Below are 13,592 nucleotides of genomic sequence, written 5' to 3'. Positions count from 1 at the left end.
GGGGAGAACATCAAAGCCATGTTATCGCAGCGACGCGATTTTTTCAAGTCCAATGGAGACCCGCACATTTGCTAACTGGTACGCAGATCTGGCAAGTCTGCGATTCTGCAAGTCGCGTACCCAAAGTATTACAACAAGAACCTTGACAATATCTTCTCGCAAGACAGCGACACCGTACGGCACATGTCCGTGGAAGGCAAAGGTGCTGACTTGTTAGGAAATCCGCGCTACAGTCGTGGAAGCTGGTGCACATGAAACACTCATTCGAGAGCCGAAGAAACCCAAGATGACACCAAGACTCGAGGATTATGGTCGTGAGATGGCCACCCAGGGCCTAAAACCAGCTCGTATTCGCATGGGAAGGAGTGGGACGGCGATTCGGTCTAGTGGAGAGCGATATGCCGACGTTGCGACAGGTTCAGTGGTTTGTTGGCAGCTTCACGAGAAACCACTTGAGCCGCAATGACAACCACGACGACATTTCGGAACAAATCGACCAGCTGACGTACGGCCCAGCGACGTCGGACACCGAGCCATTTTCGTTTGCCTGGAATCGCGACCCTAATGGTAAGCCTGATGTCGGAAACGGGTCCGAAGAGAAGTCATTCCTGGTGGGCTTGACAACTAAGCGTTTGTTACCTCAGCGTATCTGTTCTCCATGGATGCCACGTTCAAGCTAAGCCAGGTGGGGTATCTAGTGATCGTTTGCGGCATATCCGACAGGTGTCGCTCATTTCACCTAGTGGCGCTGTTCATCACGTCACAACGGCTGAAGTGGGCTGTATGTGAAAGCGCTAACGTTACTTCGTAAGATATTTACGGCAGTGACGAACCAGCAGCTTTATCTCAAGTATGTGATGGCCGACGCTGAAGTTGCGCAGCAACGTGCCGTTACCGAAGTTTTTGGCGTTGACTCGGATTTTATCTACCTGATGTGTTTCTACCACGTAATAGTAAAAGTGCACGAGAGGCTCAAGGGTACTAGTATCAGCTTGTGTGAACAAGTGATCGCTGATGTTGACGACCTTCACTTTGCATGCAGCCAAGAAGCCTATGAGGAGCAGAAGATGACTGTTTTGAAGCGGTGGTCCCGTGAAAAGCAACTGAGTGGATTCCGGCACTATTTCGAAACTGTGTGGATGACGAGCAGGATTTGTCGAAGGCAATGTTTTCATAGGCCACGCGGATATGCGACGACGAACAATCCTGTGGAGCCGTTTAACAGACTGATCAAGCGCGACTACACACTTCGTAACAAGCACAAAATTGGCATGTTGTTTCGGCTACTAGCGGACTGTTGCGGCCACCAGTCTGTGACACCACGAGCGTTCACGGAGAGTGCTGATGTCACCAATCAACTTAAGGCCTGGGATCGAGCTTTCAGAAAGCGCGATATCATCGTCGACAAGACCCCTAGCCGTTCCAGCATCGCATTTTTGCTGAGCTCCCCGAATCCCAACGTTGTTCGTGTTCAGCCGCGCAGCTGCGAGCATTGTCTTTTTGCCTGAGCTGGAATGCAGTCGTGAGGTAGCACCTGTGTCGGCCCAGATGGGTGTGAGCTACGCGCGATTGGAATTACAGGGACAACCGGAAGGGGACAGGAATGCTGATGTGAATACGGGTACCTGTCCTTGCCAGTACAACTTCAAGTTTGCCATTTGCATTCACGTGGTGTTTGCTCTCCAGCAAGTGCTACACCGGCTTAGATGGCAAGAAAATGCTTGTCAGCCGCTCTGTTCCAAGAAAACGACGACAACCGCATACAATGGCCACTCGTGCGCCAGCTGGTCGGCCGCTGTCAAACGGACATGCCCTAAGCACCGATTAGGACTGAGTTTAACACAAATAGCATTTCTTGTGAACCGAAACATTTTACCTCTTCAAAATTGAATGTAAAAAATCTGACTAAGGTCAATAGAGATAGTTTTACCAGACATTTTGCATTTTCCCAATTGTCTATAAAACCTCTGACACAGAAATGAAATCAACGTAGTAAAACAGTTCTATCCCTCTAGTCGTTTTAAAAAGCACATCGATGTCAACAACCTCCCCAACTTAAGCCGCTCTCCTGACCGGCTTCTACCTGTTTTTATGGCGGCGCCAACAGCACCTTCGAAACCGAGGCTGGGGTCGCCTCGACCAGGCAGCTACCAGGTATTTGAGAACGTGGGGTCATCTAGGCGAATCCCCAAACGTCGCAGCCGCTATTCAGCGACTGTTAGATTCTGTGCCTCACGCCCGTATCACAAAGTCTCGTCTCATTGAGACGGTCTCGCAAGGGGACGGTGCAGGGTAAACAGAGTGGGTGCTGCCATCTGGAACCGACCTGCAAGGACGACCAACCTACCAGATGCGCACTATTCTCGAGGACCGACGTATTGACGGTCGTGTTTTACGTTCTGGGAACCGACTTAGGAACTTGCAGAAAATCTACCATTGGGTGAGCTTCGTCAGTACAGACAACGCAATCGCCGCAGAGTTGAGCGCGCTTACTTTGAAGTAGAAGCAGAAGAAGAGTAGTTTGAAAAGTAGACAAGCACCGGTGCCCATTCTATATTTATATTTGTTTTGATTCAAGTACTTACACACTTGATTGACCAATTCATGCATGCATAACATGCCAGCAAACGCACCACCAAAATCCATCAGCTAAAGCGGTACAGGTACTAACCCATCAGCTCGTTCTGCCCAAGCCTTCGGCAACGCGTCCGCTAGCACATTACGCGGGACATAGTCAGGCCTTCTTCTCCGGTGCCGCCGCCGAGCCAGCCCCCAGGTGGCCGTGGCACGCCGCGGTTTGACTGTGTCACTGGTGTCACCGTAGCCTTTGTCTGTGTCGCTGATGCCGCCGCCGAGCCAGCCCCCGGATGCCGTGATACGCCCCGGCTTCTTCTTGCCCTTAGAGGATATCCGGAAATGAGGTGGGTGAATCGCTGGGCGATCGTGAGGATTGAGCGGGATGGACGGCTCTCTGCCACTCGGAGATAGCGGCTCATCCCGCAGTGCCACGGCCACATCTTCACTTCTAATCTGTGTAACAAACACGGTTCGTGTGTGTTTGCCGCACCTCGCTTTGCGTTTTCATATTTTGTCCTTTTAAATTTCGAATCGGATACTGAAAAATTAAATGCTCGACCAGTGCTGCATGCAAGCGTAATCGACTCAAAACAAATTTGAGGCGACGCAAAACGTTTTTGGCTGGTCACTACCACGTGAAACACTCGTGAGAGATGTGTCCTTCTTATTTTTGGGCAGTACAATCCGCACTCCATCCACTTAGCATGACATTCCTCGGGCATGTAGAAGTACTAATGTACACACGAGAACACATTAGCTAGTCGACGCTGCAGTACATGGTTAAGCGGAGATCCAGTAGGACACTCTCGCGTTGGCTCTCGTCTGCGGACTTAGCGACCCAGGGAAACCGAAAATAGATAAACCGAAAACGCAATAATTTATTGACCCATAAAATAATTTATTTTGCAATTAATTTGGTCTTGTACTCAAAACGCATTTCACAAAATTTTAATCCGTGATAACTTATTTTCAAGCTGCCCCCACCAATCAAAAAGCACAGGATGTGATCACCCCCGACCTACCAGCCCTGCAGCGAACAGCAAACCTCATTTTCAAAAGTGCCTTCTAACGAGCAACCAAGGACCAATTACATTATGTTTGCGCCCCGTCCAGTGCTCAGCCCCAGGCAAATTACTGCCTTCTTCTTTAAACCGTTGCTCGATGAAAAGGGTAATTTGACGGAATATCATGTGTGCTAGGCATGCGGAAGGCAACGCGAACACGTCCCGAAGAATGGCTACACCAACTTGGGGACGCATGTGTACAAGTATCACCCCAATTTTGGGAGCGAGATGCGAGGTGTAACCTCCGCGGCGACGGGAACGCTCGTCTCCTGGGTAAGTCGAAATGCATCCACCCGCTACGCGTGGATGAATTGCGTCCTGTCGCTCAACTTGCCCCTTTCCTTTTGAGAGCTAAAGAAGACACGCCAGTAAGAACTCAGTTTTACTAATTTGATGGTACCTTTTATTTACACCAACAAATGTTTTGGGCCCAGGTACACGAATTTGGCCGATGTGTCCGTAGATACACTGCTGTCCAATATGGATCACGTGACAAAGGTTGTCAAAACCAACATCGGAGAGGAGATGCCATCTGACTTCGGCGTCATACTCGACGACTGAAGCTTCGGTACAGAGCAATATCAGGGCGTCTACAGATGCTATAATGCTCCAAGCGGCCCTCGGTACCCACTCCTGTCCATGGCCTCAGTTATGGAAGCGCTCGGCGACAACCTAACCGCGGCGGGTCATCTGAGGGCAGCTGAGCGGTTTCTACGGTTTTTCGGCTAAACAATCGAAGGAGTCGAACTTATTACCTGTCTGTAATATGGCAGCGGTCATTGATGACCTTAGTCAGCAATGCGTTTTAGTCGATTCAGGCACTACAAGTACGTTACCAGACCCGAGTTTGACCCACAGCAGTAATATAACCGTTTTTTTGGTGTAGCGTAGGTCATTTCTCATGGACGAAGAGCGCTCTTATCAGCATCACAAATGCCAAAACTATGTCGTGATGCTGCAAGACGTTTAGACGTACTAATTAGTGCAGATGACGACGGACTAACCCAAGAGCTCAATACTGCTGATCCAAACGAGACAAACACGATAGAATGAGGAACCTCGACGCTGTGACCACTGTAACGGCGGGTCTAAATGGTGATCGACTGGGCAGTCGGGAGAAACACCATGAGATGAGATACCGGGATTGCTAGCCTTAGATCTACGACCAGTTTGGGGGTGCCAACCAGCTTCGCGCTGTACCCATCTGACCAATCGGGGTTATAGAAAAAGAACACTATGATTTGATTTGTGAGTAATGGTGCGATCCAAAACGCAGATTTGTGGGACAAGTAGAATAAGACAAGTAAAAAAGCGCTACGAAACTGGCTGTGACTCCGTTACGCTGGTTGTGCATTTGCTAGGCTTTAGACCCTTTCTGCACACTATCAGCGCAAACGGACACACTAATTCCGAAAATGTAAGCACTCTAAAGCTGCGTTTTCTTAGAAATAATTCGTCTCCATTTAGTAGACATGACTCCAAATAGAAATGGGCGCGTCGCAGACAGTTTATAGATTTTTAAAGCATCATGGTTGTAAGTATTGCTGTCCAACGGAAAACAACTGCGATTGCTGTTGAGTTGTGAGCGGAATCACGATGAAAATAACACAAAATCGACAATGGAACAACTCAAGCTACCGTTGTTCTTTGTGTAACTTGATATTCTGTCATGCGGATCATGCTTCAATTATTTCCACTTAGCTTCAAAACTACCAAACGCATGCCAACAAGTGATGGGGAAGGCGAGGAAAACCTGATCCTAAGCACCATCTCGGAGACGGTCCAGCTCCACAATTAAGCAAAGTGAACAGGAGATGGTACGATTCAAAGCACGTCCGCGCCGTCGCGCTGCGCATCGCTGAATTAAATTCATCTAAAACAATACTATTTCAGTAACGTCAACGTAGCTAAGTATATCTAACACACTATGATGAGCTTGCGTTTTGACCGAAATCGAGGTGCTCGGGATCTGTTAACCGTAGCGGTGCCAATTTCAACGAAGTTTATTTCAGCTCGTGGAGTCATGTTGAGGCGGGGCTTATGATTTTGATGATGATTTAACTGCTACCGAAGGGCAGCAGATCTTGCGACGTCTAACGCTTACAAATTGACCTTTCCATTTATCCTCTTCCAAACTACCAAAATAAATTCATTGAGGTTAATAATGCGCTGCGGCCAAATTAGTTTCCATTGTTATTCTGGCCTTTGTGAGGTCCTTCTTTCTTGCAGTTGTAGATCTTGGTGAGCTGGTGTTAAGATGCCACATGCCACTTTCCAAAAAGCTCCGGATCCACAGGTGGCCCAGACACCGCGTAGGGCCAGTATAACCTAACTTGGGCACAGTATCCCTCGTCAACATCTAAATGCTGGCTGAAAGCATCTTAAGTACCTCTCTCTCTACCGACCGACGAGTACTTGAGGAGACGATAGTGCATGCCGGTGACTGCTCTCCCCCCCCCTTCCCCGTCTCCCGAGCAAGACGAATAATGTTGCCTTGTCCATCCCAGACTCTCGCTGGAACCGGCCATCAAAGGCGACGCTTTTAGCCACGATCCCACTTAAGGCACAATCCCTCTGGTTGCCCAGTATCGCTTAGCCATTTAGTACTGGAACAGATCTGGTAAAAAGAAAGAAGCACATTTTTCACCCACGCCCCATCACGATAACAGAGAAAAAGATTATTCAGGTATCTGACACACTGCTACATGTGACATCTTTTTATTTTATTCTTCATTTTTTTTATAAAACACAGCTGTCACTTAGCTACCCTAACGACATCCTGTGACCTTGTCGGTGTCCGTCTACTCGCCAGATCATCTGTCGTTTGATAAAGAGAGGGACCCGCTTTGGCGATGTCGTGGAGTTATGGAGCATTTCCAACAGCGTTTTGCTGATTTTGCGGCTCCGATTGATGTTTGTAGCATTGATGAGATGACCGTCCGAACCAAGGCAAGGATGCGGGCTTAGACGTTCATGCCGTCTAAGCCCGATAACTACGGTGTGCGGTTCTATGCCGCAGTTGGGTGGAGCTCGTTTTACGTACACTCACTATGGGATAATTCGTCGGAAAACACGATGCCTTCTACTCCTGCTGAACGCTACACGAATATGTTTCCTACTTTGCGTACCCCACTTTGTAATACACTGTGGAATATTGATGTATCCATTAACCCCCCAACACCCAACGGTTGTAAGTACAGCAGGAATCATGTTGTACGTACAACATGTTAAAAGTTGGGCTATTTTGTTGAAAAAGATGGGCAAACTTGAGAATGCACAGGGCTGGGGTTGTTGAGATCAGTCTCTTTGGCAATAAACAATACAGATTCTCCCCTTGGTCGGTGGCTGAGAGCTCATTTCGAGAAAATACCTGAAGGGGAGACACGTGTGCACGATGGCCCCGCCTCGAGAAACACGCCGCGAACGCCAGCAGTTCCTGCAACGTCTGGATGGCCGAACTGCGCACGACCGAGAGCGCATCAGGAAGGAACATGCGGCGTACCTGGCTGGCGAACGAGAGGAGGATGCTGACTTCGGAGAAGATCCAGCACCTACACGCAGCGCGACAGCTCGTCCTCTGCTTCCGGCTCCGATCGGCAAAGATGCCTGTTACATGCGTGCGCAGCGACGTTCGATCTCGCAGCAGCAACGTGCTGTCGCCGCAAAGACGTTGGCAGGCTCCGGCAAGAAACGGTTGGTTGCTAGTAGGGACTTGAGCGACGATGATGAGGACTATGATCCCGCTCTGTTCGACGAGGAAGCGGATGCTGATGCAGACGATGAGCGACTGGATGCAGCAGACTCCCCAGCCAAGACACGGCTGCCAAAGAAGAAGAAGAAGAAGACGGCCGCGGCGACTCCGACCAAGAAGGCGACCCCGACCAAGAAGGCGACCCCGACCAAGAAGGCGACCCCGACGAGGAAGGCGACCCCGACCAAGAAGACGACCCCGACCAAGAAGGCGACCCCGACCAAGAAGCCACGAAAACCCACCGCGTCGCAAGTTGCTGAGGCAGCGGCAAAAGTAGCGAGGACAGCAGCTGCCGAATCGCGCTGTGAAGATTCGGCGAATGCCGAGGAACAAGGGAGCATCGCTTTGGCCGAGGCCAGGAAGAGATTGGAGGCGATTGCTGAAGCGAACAAGAAGAGGAGCCGCCAACCAAGTGGACACTGAGAGTCCCCATTTTCTGCTTCAGAACTACTGTCTTAGAAGTGTGTTGTCCGTCCGCAGTACATACACATTGGACATCCACATGGATACAGCGTCGCTATGCTTTCCCTACACGTGTATCGACAACATGTATCAACATGTCCAGCAGCTAACATATATTGTCTATCGACAGGGGTTCCACCGATCCTCAAGATACGTCAGAAGCACCGTCGCCTCGAACGTTGTCTGCAGCGCCTGCGCCACCCCCTGACTCCTGAATGTCCAGCTCCTAAATGTCCAGCTCCTGAATGTCCAGTTGCAGCACCAGAAGACGATCGGTACGTGGCAAAGTCTTTGATGCTGATTATGTATACTACGTTGTGCGTATCATAGTGAAAGCTCAGCATCCATTTCCCAGACTCCTGTCCCCGACGCGGCAAGCTCTACCCCTGTTTCGCCGACTTCTGCTCCAGTCTCGCTGTGTTCCGCTCCAATTTCGCCTGAAAGAACGTCGGTCTCAGCCTCTCCGATCGCTGCCCCCGCTTCCGCTGACGAGTTTGATGCGTTGAACTCGGATTGCGAGGAAACAGAGACCGAGATTACGTTTTACGATGATGATGACGAGTGGAGTCGAGCGAGAAGTGAAGGTGAGGGCTTTGCGTCGGGTGAAGACTACAGTGATGAGGACGATAGTGAGGCTGGATCAGATACTATGAGTGCTGATGGAGAAGCAGCTGGTTCGACACAGCAGTGGAGCGTCTTTGAGAAGCCGGATATGATTGATTTTGTGATGGACGATGACAACATGGCTGACATGCAAGTTAACGGGTGGAACTTAGGTTCGTGACAATGAGGGGTGTAACCTACAACATATCCTAACATGATATTTGATGTATATACAACATGTAGACCCAGACAATTTCCCGCCTGACCAACATTACCCAGGATTATATTCTGGGGAGTATGGGCCAACCGACGAGGTACTGGCCCTGGCACACTCACCGCTCAAGCTATTCTTCTTTTTGATGCCGAAGTGTTTGTGGAGACAAGTTGCAAAGGAAACCAATCGCTACTTTGTGCAGAACCTCACTTCACGAGTGGAGCGTATGTTCAGCTCGCAGAAGACACCTGCCAAGAAGTCCAAAGAGTGGTTTTTGCATCGTGAGGCCAAGAAGCGGGGACGTCAAGCCGCACAAGATACTGCAAGCGCTTGGATTACTGATGGCAAGAATGCTGAACCCTCACCGCCGCAGGTTACGTGATCATTGGGGCACTAATGCAGTGGGAGCTATCCCACGGGGGACGTTCAACGATTTTTTGCCGCGACGCCAATTTGAACACATCATTGGAAATCTTCACTTCACCAACAACGCAGACATGAGAGCAGCAACTGACCGCGCCTGGAAAGTCAGGTCTATCGTTGAAACGCTGCAAGAAACGTTTCCGTTGGGTTACAAAACGCCGCCGATCATATCATTCGATGAGGGCGTTCTACCTCTGACGAACCGGAACAATCCTACGCGTCAATATCTCAAGGCGAAGCCTCACAAGTGGGGCACAAAGCTTTTTCTGACGTGTTGTGCAGATACTTTCTACTGCATGAGGTGAGATGACTGCGAGTCCTTGCGGACTCGCGTTTTTTTTGACCAAGTCTATCATGTTGTATCTAATGTTGTATGCTTGTATGCTGTATCCTACAACAAGAAGACTTGAGGTGTATTGTGGCAAAGCGCAGCAGGTCCATGAAGTAGGCAACGTTTCAGACAGTCAGCGATCTGCAGATCCAAACACCGGGCCGTCAGCAGTTATCCGAAACTTGGAAGCTGTCCTGCCACCACCCGAAGATGACGTCTATCACATTGTAGTGACGGATCGATTTTATACGTCAGTTCAACTGGCGTTTCAACTACTCCATAGGAATGTCTACAGTATCGGCACGATAATGGGTGACAAAGTGGGCTATCCTCAGCAAATTGTTGAAACAAATCGAGACCGACCCAAAAGCATACCGCACGGTACAACAAGAATGGCAGTGGCAAAAGCTTGCCCCCTAATGACGGCTTTAGTGTGGTGGAATAGAAAACCCGTGCAATTCTTGGGGACTGGATCGAGCCGTGCGATGGAGGAGTGTCGTACGTATATGCAAGAGGAGTGCTGCTTTCTATTCATCTAATCAATGTTGTGCTTGCTATCAGAGAGGCGTACACGTGGAACACACGGCAGACGGACTGATGTCCCTTGTCCTGCTATGATTCGAGACTATCACAAATGGATGGGGGGCGTGGATGTCCATGACCAGCTGCGCCTCCAGCGTTACTCGTTGCAGTTGCAGACTTGGTGCAAGAAATACTACAAGTCCATATTCTTGGGGCTTGTGGATGTGGCGATTGTGAATGCGTATATCATCTTTCGTGAGGCACATAAGCGAAATGATGGGTCTCCAATGTCGCACGCAGAATTCCTAGTGGAGCTTCATGCCCAGCTGCTTGCTCTGACCAAGTACGACTTCGATGAAAGTGTAAGTCCTGATGTTGTATCTGTATCATGTTGGATAATGCTGACATGTTGTATGACCCACATGCTGTATGTTGACGGCCAAGACCCCAAGAGACCGCAGCTGGTGACGAGCTTCCACCCTTGCCACCTGGCCACGAACCTCGGGAATGTCCTGAGTACCAGATCGTGAAAGGCGTGCGCAAGCGCCGGCAGCGCCAATGCAAAGTGTGCGCAATTCTGAAGCGCCGGGTGGGAGAGCATCGAGCCACCAAATACTATTGCGATGCCTGCAGCACTTCTGATAAAGCTCGGTACGTACGAATTCGATATGGCTGAAACGACTACTAACTGTTGCTCGTTATGTACAGCATGTATCTGTGTACTCGTATTTGGCCGTACCACTATCCTGGCAACGCTCTGAGCTGCCACCAGATCTGGCATCACAAGTGGGCAAATGGAGCAAAATGCCCCAGGGCGCGATGTGGACGAGGATTCCAGAATCGCGAGGCTGGAGGAAAGGGTAAGCGCCGCCGCCGAAGTAGTGATGGAGAGGAGGAGGAAGGTATTAGCGAGGGGAGCGACAGCGACAGCGTAGCGCACGACGACGACAGGGGAGGTTAGCGAGACTGAGTGAGCCGATAACTGGTGGTGGATGAACGTAGTGCTGCAATATGTGCTTTTTCTTACTGTATTCAATTGATGTGTGTTTGGTTTCGCTTTTCGTTGTCTTCAAACCTCCCGGCTTTGCACCGGTTTGATAGGCTTCGTCAGTCTCTTGATAAAAAATACATCGACACCTTTTTTTGAAACCTCCATCATGCTGGATGTACGCCATATTCAAGCAGTCTGCCGGTGTATATACAACTTTGATCTGGTGTGCATACAACATGGTGGACGGAATTTGCAGAAATTGTCTTGTTGTGCATGTACAAGAAAGGGTGCTCCGGAATTATACGAGACTATAGAAAAGTCAAGTGTTGCACGGTTTTTACATGGTTGGATGAGTACTATGTGAATGATTTGAAATACGTCAAAAACGGCTTGGGCGTTGGGGGGTTAAGATTGACTCTGCGACGGCGATGTGGATTTTCATGGCTGGGCATCAATCGCAAGCGTTGCGCTCACCTACGGGGTATCGACTGGTTGTGTCAGACAATTTCTACACCCGACACACGTTCGCTCAGGCTCTACTCAAGTTTACGGATGGTGACTTGCATTTGCTTGGGGCTGTACGAATTAATCTAGTGGATAAATGGAACAAAGCCGCAGTGAAAGATGCTATTGAGCGTGTGGATGCTGGTGATCGGGGATGTTGGGAGCTGGTAGCGGCAGTAGATCCGGGGTCGGGCTGGAAGGATAAGCAAAAGCGCACTAACATCGTCAGCGTCGAGTTGCTAAGGCGAATCGTACTTCATTTGAGCCATCCCTTGTTTAGGCAGAGAAAGCAGGTTAAATCGTCAATAAAGACAGAAAAATCGTGATTTTACTGCAACGATTTGAAGGCGACGCCTTCGTCATGGTCACTTCCGTCAACTTCTCCTGAAGCTGTTTACTGCTGCCGTGGTACCTTCCCGATTCAGCGCTGGACTGAAGAACGCATGCTGCGCCGTAACATTTTTATGGCTCCAACCACTTTTGCAGCATACAATCTTTGTATGAACGCAGTTGATCGTGTCGACCAACTGCGCAGTAAGAATCCAATACGACACCGGGAAAAGCGACTGAGCATGACTATATATACGTGGCTAATGGATCTTGCAATCATCAATGCATTCTCACTGCTAAATGCTGTACGTCCTGCTGCTGCAAATGTCTTGCACTGCGTGAGTTTAAACGCCGAATAACAGATGCGCTTACAAGCAATGAGCGTCAAAACAAAATCAGACGAGAACTGCAACAAAAGAAGCGCACTCGGGAAGTCATGATGGTATTGTTGAAATGGACACCTTGCTTCACATGAACACGCCAAATTCTACCATGCACAGTAGCGGCAAGCTTCTCTGTCACTTATGCTGCCTACGTAGTATAAAAAGAAGTCACGGTACGGCTGCGTGAAGTGTAACGTTTGCTTCCCCGTCGAGTGTTTTACTGCGTTTCACAATCAGGTGGTCCTTAAGAACTCGCCTCAACCACGAGGCGTTGGAGGCGATATGCAGGGCGTCAACAGAACAACCAGTGACTTATACCCGCAAGAAAAAGAATAGAACAATCACACCAGTTGAGCAGCTAAAACTCCCCGATAACTAGTACACACAAGGCTTTACCTTTCTTAGTGAGTCAGGCCACTGTTGCTTGAGTTTCGTTAGCACACATCCGGGAATAGCACCGCAAAGATTGTCCGCCTTCTGAGAGATAGTTACGCCTTAGCGTTTGACGCAGAACTCCGTTCTGATGCTTGCGTCTCTGCAGCTTGGACTGGGTTCTCCCTGTAACAAGCCGCAGCTCCTCTTCGTAGACTTCCCAGTTGCAAGGGGCAGCGCCACACCAGCAGCACAGCGTGTCTCGTGAGGGCTCCACGAGCTTTGTAACAGGAGCGGCGGCTCAAAGCGATCTCGCACTAGATTGTAGAGGTGGTGTGATTGACAGTGATTGGGTGAACAAGTTAAATTTCCTTTGTTGCATACGATCACGGCCGTTGGATGGGGACACGCACTTGATTAGCTAGTGAAGCTTGGCTTCCGAAACCTAGCTAATCAGTCCACCTCTTACCTAGTATTTCGAGTAAACTTGACCCGTGGGAAACAGTCTATAACCCATGGGAGAACCAAGGTTTTGTGGAAATTCCAACCCATTTGGGACAAATACTAATCCCCACTCTGGTACAAGCCCACTTTGAGAAGAAAAAAAAATGTTGGGCCGGGCCCGTTCTTCTCCGAGAGGACTCCGAGTCCTGAGCACCGTGCTCGTCTGCGTTCTTCTTCGATGAAACCACGAATGCCGTGGTTCTCCTAAAATCGGAAACAGCCGGTTCGCCTTTCTCGGTCCTCCGAACCGGTTAATCGCACCGTTCACTTTCCTTTGTTGCATACGATCACGGCCGTTGGATGGGGACACGCACTTGATTAGTTAGTGAAGCTTGGCTTCCGAAACCCCCCTGTGGCACGTCGAATAGATCGGGGCACTCCCAAGTTGACGCTCGAATCATGTGCTGTGCAACGTCCTTCAGCATACCGGGCCTGAGACGAGTGTACACTGAGAAACACCAACTTGACCACCGTCCCATGAGTTTGATAACGAGTTCGCTTTTTCCGGCCGCCAGAAGAGCACATGCCCCGCCGATGCGTAGGGAGTGAGTGGAGTATTCC

General features: G+C 49.7%; 1 protein-coding gene across 1 annotated transcript; it reads right to left on the bottom strand.

Moving 5' to 3' along the window:
- Positions 1-2,176: 2,176 nt before the first annotated feature.
- On the bottom strand, positions 2,177-3,836 carry PITG_02612 (uncharacterized protein; the record flags this gene model as incomplete). The annotated part of the gene is made up of 4 exons (XM_002907476.1): positions 2,177-2,204; positions 2,672-3,022; positions 3,268-3,308; positions 3,825-3,836. 4 exons carry the CDS (start codon positions 3,834-3,836, stop codon positions 2,177-2,179), a joined length of 432 nt encoding a protein of 143 aa, XP_002907522.1.
- Positions 3,837-13,592: the final 9,756 nt, after the last annotated feature.

Source organism: Phytophthora infestans, genomic scaffold, assembly GCF_000142945.1.
Source record: "Phytophthora infestans T30-4 supercont1.3 genomic scaffold, whole genome shotgun sequence".
Classification (NCBI taxonomy): Eukaryota; Oomycota; class Peronosporomycetes; order Peronosporales; family Peronosporaceae; genus Phytophthora; species Phytophthora infestans.
Note: the sequence above shows the minus strand (reverse complement) of the source record. Positions and strands in the feature narration are given on the sequence as shown.